We start from the raw sequence: 8,667 nt of genomic DNA on the forward strand, positions 1-8,667 counted from the left end.
GGAGGGAAACACAGGGCTTTGTAGCAGGGCTGAGTCCTGCTTGGTTCCTTGGGATCCACCTGCCGTGCTGGTGGTCCGGGCGGGTGCAGTATGCTGGGGACAGGGCAGGGTTCCTGGTGTTGGTTAGTGGTCTTGGGCCCAGAGCTGCCCATTCGACCTGGGCCTGCCTGTCCTCTCTCCTTTTCCTCTCATAGCCATCAATCGCTGGGTCTGTTCCTGACTCCAACAGGTGTCATTCTGGATTTGCTTCTCCCAGGGTCTGAAAATGGAAATGCTGATTGTTCCCTCACTGGCACCATCCTGGCCTACTTCCTGCTCTAAAGTCCCCAGAAGACAGCTATCTCAGAATGCAGGCCTGAATGGACAGAGAGAAAATCAGAAGCTAGCCTCCCCCGATTCTCCACAAACACTCCCGGCCAAATGCCTGGACTACCTGTCCGGAGAAGAAAGATATCTCCGGGCAAAGCAGGGGAGTAAACACAGGTGGGACTTCTTGGGAGTTGAAATCCTTTAGGCTCTGAGATTATAGGCTGGGTTTCAGAACAGATAGCTCAGCTTGGTTCAGAATTTGTCCCAACCCACTTCCCATCTTGCCACTTCTGCCTGTCACAGAATCAGATGATAAAGATCAAGCCTCACATGAATCAGAAGCCACAAAAAGGAACCAGGTCTGGGAATGACTCCACCCACCATGAGCTCCCAGAGCAGCCAAACAATGGTGGGAGACCAGCCTGGGCAACCTGAAGGACACCCCAAAGAAGTATCCCTGAGGCCCAATGGGTGACTACTAAGGATTCTGTCCAGGCCAAGGCAGGAAATGGGGCCAGCACACCAGCCCATCCAGTGAGCTGGGGACCAAGACTAGGGCCTGCTCTCTGCTCTGCTTGGCCAGAGCTCCCAGCCTACTGGAGCTCTAAGGAGACAAAAGGACTTTGCCCTCAGAGAAGAATATATTCTACAAAACCAATCACCTGCAGCTATAGGTTTGGCTGACCCCTTCCTCCCTTCCTCCCTTCCTCCCTTCCTTCCTTCACTTTTGGCTTTTGGAGCACCTCCTTCTGTTCTGGGTTCTTAGCACTAAGTGTTCCCCAGGGAAGGCTGAGCTGTCCTGCCTGCAAGGAGTTCACACCTGCTTCCCCCCCGCAACTGCTTCTACCACAGTGGCATCATGGCCCCGGCGGGCATGGAGCCTGGTACCTAGTAAGATTACGTTCAAATTGTGTTATTTGCTAACTGATGTGTGATAAGAAAACAGCTTATAAAATACATCCTTATTAAAATAAATTGTTCTCACAGAATTCTTCCTGCCCTTCATTAATGCAACCGACACTGGTTCACGCTGTGCCTGGCCCCGGATTGAGGCTCACAGAGGAGAAACTCTGGCTTTGCCCTCCAGGAGATCATAGTGTAGGAGGCCAAAGGCTGCAGGTCAGTGGAACAGGCATGTGGAGGGCAGGTGTAGGGTCCCCTTGGCCACCCACATGCCCAGTTTGGGCTATGTTTCTTTGATGCAGCCACCATAGACACAGAACAAAGCCCAGGTGCCTGGGCTGGTATTCTAGAGCCTGCAGATCCCAGCCCTGGTGACCTCACTGGCCAAGCAGAGTTTGTCCCGAGATTTTCTTCACTCCTACGGCCCGTCTTTCCTCATACTGTCCTTCTGCCAGGAATGCCTTGTTTCCTTAACTCCCTTTCTGGAGGTCAGAACCCTGTGCCCGCTTTAAGGAAGGCCTAACTCGAGCTAACATTTAAGGGGACCTTTCCTATGTGCCAGCCCTGCTCTTAGCTCTTTATGCCAGTCCTCTCTTTAAACCCTCCTCCTCCCAAAGACCGCTCCCTTGCTTGTGCCCACTGCTGAGCCTGCTGGAGGGTTCAGACACCGGCTGCTCATACCTGGTGGTCCTTCCCTGGACTGCAAGTCTGAGAGGATGGCCTGGCTCCTAGCTCTTAGGAGTTGCTTCCCCTCTGTACCTCCCTGGGCCTCACTGACTCACCTTAAATGGGGATAACAGTTGTGGGAAAGATTACACGAAAGCTTAGGGAACTGTAGAGCATGGTGCTTGACACACGGTAGGTGCTCAGGGAAACAGCAGTCGAATCAGTACACTTGCAACAACACTTCCCCTCTACCCCATAAAAACAACTCCCCTCCCACAGTACTTCATTGAATGAATATTTGAACGCCTACTATGTTCCAGGCTCATTACATGGCTAATGACAAAGTGCAGTTTATGTTATACAAACGCCTGTAAACGTTGCCTCCTTTTGCAAACAAGCCAGAGCCTCATGCTCATTTATCTGGCGTGCTATGTGTATGGGACAGCCCTGGCTCCCATCTGGGCCTGCAGCCAAGCCAAAGTCAGCCTTCTGAAGGTCAAACTGAGAGCCCTTACGATCACGTGAGATAGAAAACCAGCCAGAGAGCAGAATGGCCAGGTTCTGATGCCCTCTGGTGTCAGTGTGCTGTCACTGGTAGGACCCTTGTATCCCACCACAGGCCAGGCAAGATAAGGCGCTGAGGTCAGAACTCTCCCACAGGGCAGTGCACTATGAGCAAATCTCAATTTTCTTTTGTGAGGCATGCCCTCAGCTGTTCTGCCTGGAGCTCCACAATCTGTCAGGGTCCTAAGTGCCTACTTGGGTTCCCTGTAATGGCTCTAGATCTCATACTAGTCCTCCACCCTAATGGGAGTCTGGAATAGGTGAAGATCTGATAGGGCTGAACTCAGCAAGGCTGTGCACGTCTGCACCTGCCCCAGTCACTTACAGCGCAATGGCTGCCACACCAGTCTCTGCCACCCCGGCCAACCCCATTCCCCAGGGTCACAACTTGGACCTCCTACCTTCCCCTCCCAGGAGCCCAGCCGTGACCTGAGCCGCATCTAATCGCATCAACAGCCTCTCTGCGCTCTACCACCCTCCCCCTGCTGGCTCAGCGTGGCCACTGCAGCTGAATGGAGAGCTCTACCGCCTAAAGAACCGCCCCCCCCTTTCCTCCAGAATCCCCTGCTATCCAGACTCCAACCTCCTCCCACAGCCTAGCCTCCCGGGGCACAAGACCCTGAAGACCCACTCCCCCACAGTTCTTCTTGCACCCCTTGGCTGCCCTGACTTTCTCTACCCAGAGTTTGGCCTATCTGCCTCTGACAAACCTCCTGCATGCTGCAAAAGCCTATGAAGATGCCACCAGTGGTCAGGTATGTGGTTGAGCAGAATGGACCTTGTCCAGGGGCATGGGGCTGCATCAACCTAGAGGGAAGGCTGCCCTTTTAGAAATTCACCCACTAAGAGGGGTGCCTCTTTCTACTTTGCCCAGTGGTGCCACATAGCAGAAGTGCCAATCCATTGCTCCCACAGTCCTCTGAGTGCTCACCGCACAGAGACCAACCATGTTTTCCCAGGCCAGGTGCAGCATCTGACTCAGGCTGGATCTATTTTATTTGCTTCCTTGTTTACTACTCAACACACAGGTGGGATCTGGGCTGGCCCAGGACTCAGAGATGGCCTCTTCAGTGGGGAAGACCACAGAGGCAGCTCTTGTTCTCCTAGGGTTCAGAGCACATGGCTGCCTCTCTCAGACAGACAGTTCTTCCTCCAGGGGGCTTCCTCCTACTCTTCACACCATCCTCTCCCTGCAGTGCCCTGAAGGCAGCCCTTGTCTCCTTAGGGCCAGAAGCACATAACTCTACTAAAGAGTGACATCGCCTTGAGGGTCGTCTCCTGTTTCTAGCTGAGCCAAAGGGATCCGATAGCTGCCCACGGACCCTGGAGATTACAAGGCCGAATGTGTTGTCAGTCTTAGCCTAGCAGTTCTCTCTCTCTCTCCAGAGAAAGGCTGGGGTCCAGGCAAAGTCCCAAGCAAGGTGGACACATGATCTGGGAGTGCCCCTACAGGTGTACGGGGTATTCCATCCAATGATCACTACTCAGGCTCTTACTCTAATGCCAAGTGTGGCATCTTTGAGGAATTTCCTGTTTGCACTGAGCAGCTGGCCCTGTATGGAAGCAGCTGTCACCTGCACCAAGAGTCTCCTTCCCTGACCACTCCAAGGCCTCTGTACAGTCCCTCAGTGAGGCAGTTCTCCCATTCAGGGAAGCACACGACCACTTTGGGAAATGCTCCACAATGAAGCAGGACAGAAGGCCAGTTTGAGTCAGTGTCTGCTGAACCCCAATTTCAGACCAAGGACCCAACACCGTGAGGGGCTTTTTCTCAAAGGTTGCTGATTACTCCTGGCACATGTGGCCCTGTGGTCCCCAGACCTCTCCCTGTGGCTGCAGAAGACCAAGGTTCCAGAGAGCTGCCCTTCGATCCACCACTGGGTGAGGGCCTACTAAGGGTAAAGCAAAGGGTCCCGGCACTAGGGAAAGGCTCTGAGACCATCACCCAGTAAATGGTGGCTGTTGCTATCACCATCCTCCCCTCCTCATTACTTTGGTAGCTCCTGCTCCTTACCTGTGACCCCAGCTCTGGCCCAGACCTTGCCTGCTGGATGAGCACATCAGGCCCAGAGTGGCCCTGCACAGCCTGTCCTCAGACACCGGCAGACAGAAGGAGCTTAGGGAGCTGAAGGGATTAGAGAGGCCTCACTCACTCCCCAGCTCAGGGGAAGTATCCCTGTGGCCCAACTCAGGGCAATGGAGGCGGCGGGGGGGGGGGGGGGGTGTGGGTGATTACCTGGCCCACCAACCCTCAAGGTTCAGGCCTGATACCACCATGCACTTAGCAATGATTGCTCAATTAAAACCTCACATCAAATCCCACTCTGCCAGATATTACCCATGTGACACTGGACAAGTCAATTAACCTCTGAACCTCAGTGAGAAAGGGAAAGCACCACCAAACTCCTAGTATTTGCTGTGAATTTTAAATAATGCATGTAAAGTTTCAGGTAAGGATTTCAGAAGGGTTGGCTTCCCCTTCTTTGGCTCATAAAGAACGATATTACCTCCTCTGATGCTGCAGGTTGTGAAATAATAATAAACACTAACATTCTTAGAGTATTTGCTCTGGACTAGGTCCCTTTCAAGGTCAGTTTAAGGTTTGAAACTTCACATACCTTATCAGGCTTAAATCTGCACATGGGCAGCCGGAAGTGGAGACCCTGTAGTGGTATTATACCCTGGAGGAACACGAGGCTCTCAGAGGGGACTGGCTGGTGCAGGCAGCAGAACTGGTGGATGAACGGGCCTGTGGTGAGACCCCAGGTGTGTGTGTGGCCGGGGAGGAGGAGGGAGGAGTGTTGGGCAAGGATTCAGAGAGGGTCCTCACAGCCTCCTAAAAGAACGCAGGGGCGAGGAGCTGACTCCTGTGAGGGGGGAGGGGAGAAGGCTGGGAGCAGTGGGGATACAAGCACTGGGCAGAGCTGAGGAGTCAGGGGAGCACCCTTTTACAGAAATCTTGTGAAGATTTCTGGCTCAAGGGTGGGCAGTGAGGGGTCTTGAGGAGACCCCTGCCCAGGATCAGGAAGTCCCGGGTCGGTGCTGGTTATGTCTCCGATCTGCATTAAAACGTCGGGGACCAACACCCTAGGTTTCCGGATACTGGGGTTGGCAAGGATGCACCACGTCTGTCCCTTGGGGGACGGGTGGGCTCGGCCTAGTCTGATCACTGATGGAGCTCTTTATAAGGGGAGAAGGTGCGAGAACTGGAACGAGGTTGTACGGTCCTGAGAGCAAGGCCCCTCATTTCCACACACCTAGCTGCTTCTCAAACCCGACCCGGAGCCCGCCAGAATTTGAGGGGGTGGGGGGACGACCTGGGAGGCCCGGGTCGGGGGAGGAGGCTTGAAGGACCGCGCAGCAGCTGGGACTGGGGGCTCACTTCCACCCGGGGCCAAGATCCCACAGCGCGCTGGGGATGGGGGTCTGGGACGAGGGCAGAACGGGGACTTACCCGCGAACAGCCAGAGCGATCCCCCGGAGACGAGGAAGAAGGTCAGCATGTCGGTGAGCGGGGCCCAGCCTGGCCCCGCACGGCCTCCCCGGCCCGCAGCCCCGCAACCCCGCAGCCCCAGCAATCGCCGCGCCGCCGCCGCCGCCGCCGCCGCCGCCGCCCGGTATTTTTAGCCCCCGCCCCCCGGCTCCGCAGCGCCCCCCCTCTCCGCGCCGCTGCGGAGTCCTGGCAGGAGGGGGAGGGCGCAGCGCGCGCTCCGCACCGGAGCCCCTCTGCCAGCCCCGGAGCCTGCCTAGGCCGGAGCAACCCCCGCGCTCCAGCCGCGTCGGAACCGCTGAGGTCCGGGGTGGGGGAGGGGCGGGCCGCAGCGCAGACCAGCCGTCTGCGCCCCCGCCCCCAACGTCAGGACCGGGCGTTGTGGGGAAACGGGCAGGAGAGGGGCGCACGGGACACGAGCGCGGGAGCGTGACGCCGCGCCCACCCCACTGCTGCGCGACCCTTACCCCGCGTGACCCTGCCTTTGATTGCTGGGCAGGCTTGGTTGGCAGAGGGTTTGCGGTCACCTGTTCTGGGAGGCACACGTACCTGTGGGCCGGTTCCTGCTGCCGCGGACGACCCCTAGGACCCAAGTTTGCAGACACTAGGAGCCTCTGGGTGCCACGCCCGCAAGCTAGTGAGGAGAGAGGTGGTGAGGGTCTGTGTAGGCTCTGGCAAAGGGATTACGAGGCCTAATTAGTGCCCAGATTCCTTGGGGACCCCAGACCTCAGATCTCCCCTTCTGGGAAGGTTGGATCTGAGGCCACCAAGGTCACAGGAGGCCCCATGTAGTCACAGCCTGCCACATGGGGTCACAGGAGGTCACAGGAAGCCACATGGAATCACAGGTGTTTCTTGAGGACACAGGCCATCATGGTCTTCATACATAGCTATCTGTGGCACGTGAGACCTTAAGAAGTCCCTCATAGCTACAGTGTATGGCTACCCAGCCACCCACAGCGGCATATGGCCACAATGTTGGCTGAGGGGTTGGACACCTTCTGTTTCAGTGTCTGGGATGAAAGGAGAAAACCCATTGGTACATTCTTCTGAAAGAATAAGTGTAGAATAAACGTAAATGTCCTGCTGGGCCCTACACCACCTGGATTTCAAGGGCACCTCCTCCCAACACTCTCGCTTGTTCTCAAATGTGCATGTCCCACCAGGCATCCAGCACCGAGGACAGCGCTCAAGCAGCCCAACCCAGAATATATGCAGCCCTCCCAGGCCAGGCACTTAGCTGACCCACAAAGAAAAGGATGGGAAACCAGAGGATAGAGGTCAGGCGGCACAGAATGGAAGAGCCAGAGATCTCTTCAGACCCACCAGAGACTACCTGCCCTGTGTGCATGTGCTCAACAACTTAGCAGTTAGGGTGTGAGTTTGTGCTGTGGCCTCTGCTTGCAGTATTAGTATATGGCATATGTGTGCCAGCCCCATCCATGTACACTCTGTAGGTGCAAATGTGTAAATGTGTGCCTCTGAGGCACTTCCCATGTTTACAGTAGGACCTTCCACCTTCTTTCCTATCGCAGGATCTGGACTCCTGGGAGAGATGCTCCTGCTGGAACCCAGGCACAGCCTGGCAGGGACTTTGATGGAATCTCTCATGCTCCAGGCTTGGAAGGCTCCTCCAAAAGGGTGTCATAAGTCTGTCAGAATCTGCCCTCCCCCCAATTCCACTGGCAGCAGATTAACTGAAGACCTACTGGTGCTCAAAAGGAGACCCGGGGAGGGAACCAGAAGGCTGGGCTGAAAGAAGGTATCTCTCCAGATCAGATTAGTCTACAGAGATGGGCAGGCAATTTCTCCATAGGGCAGGGGGCCAACAAAGAATTTCTTTGTGGAGCAGAGGGCCCAGAAGCCAAGCTGCTAGCCTCAGGCCCAGCCTTCTCCTACAGCACTCAGGTGCAGAAATACTCCAGGCCCCTGCGTGGCTCCTGGCAGCCTCCTCCCCACAATGATGTCATGGGACACATTTAGCCTGGCCTCCTGCAGGATGTCGCATCCAGTTACTCTTCCTACAGATGTCTCTGCTACTTGTGAAAAATTTGATTCAAAAAGATGAGCTGGAGCTGTGACAGATTACAGCTTAACTGAGTATTTTTCTGTTTTCTTTGAGCATGGCTTGCCTCCCCCTACTCCCTAAGGGGTGGGGATTGGAACACTAGGGTCTGGCTGTGGAATCATGGGCCAGGTATCTTTCCTCTTTAGGCCTATTCTTGCCACTGGCTATAGGGACTCGTTCTTTTCTGTCCTTGGCTCCAGAGGTCTCTTTCCCCTCCTGTAGGTGTCCATCTATGGACCTTCTGTGGGTCTCAGCAATTGTGACTCTGAAGCATCCAGACTGCATGGGTATGACAGCCATGGAACCCAGCAGGAGATGACCCAGGGCCCAGAGATACCTACGCCAGGCTGGAGGGCCCTTGGACTTCTCTCTCAGTCAGCAAGATCAGCCACAGTAGTGGCCAGCTCTGTTCACATCTATCTCCTCCCAGCTCAGCACCTCTGAGAGAGCAGGCAGGTAGAATCCTGATCATGTTTTTAGACCCTGGCATGGGGTCTGGTCCAGAGAATGCGGAGAATATTTTCTTCTTCAACAGAGTAGGAGGCCATTGTCTAGAGAGCAGAACATCTGCCTTAGGTCATACAGCAATTCCTTGACTTTAGACTCCCATTCATTCATTCATTCCTTCACTCACTTATTCAGCTAATGTTCACTAACACGTGTTTGG

The 8,667-nt window shown here is 55.2% G+C and overlaps 1 protein-coding gene across 3 annotated transcripts in view; it reads right to left on the reverse strand.

Moving 5' to 3' along the window:
* ACSL6 (acyl-CoA synthetase long chain family member 6) overlaps positions 1-6,201 on the reverse strand; it is a 57,895-nt gene extending 51,694 nt beyond the window's left edge. Inside the window, exon 1 of one of the 3 annotated variants that reach the window (XM_025860986.2) lies at positions 5,897-6,201. In XM_025860986.2, coding sequence (XP_025716771.1) covers positions 5,897-5,945 — 49 coding nt within the window. In that variant the 5' untranslated portion in view covers positions 5,946-6,201. Of the gene's footprint in view, positions 1-5,060; positions 5,175-5,896 lie in introns of those variants that run through there. The other 2 variants (XM_073878633.1, XM_025860987.2) reach the window with 2 other exon arrangements.
* Positions 6,202-8,667: the final 2,466 nt, after the last annotated feature.

This window comes from Callorhinus ursinus, unplaced genomic scaffold, assembly GCF_003265705.2.
Source record: "Callorhinus ursinus isolate GAN/ISIS: 27379988/994484 unplaced genomic scaffold, GSC_fseal_2.0 scaffold30, whole genome shotgun sequence".
NCBI classification, from domain to species: domain Eukaryota; kingdom Metazoa; phylum Chordata; class Mammalia; order Carnivora; family Otariidae; genus Callorhinus; species Callorhinus ursinus.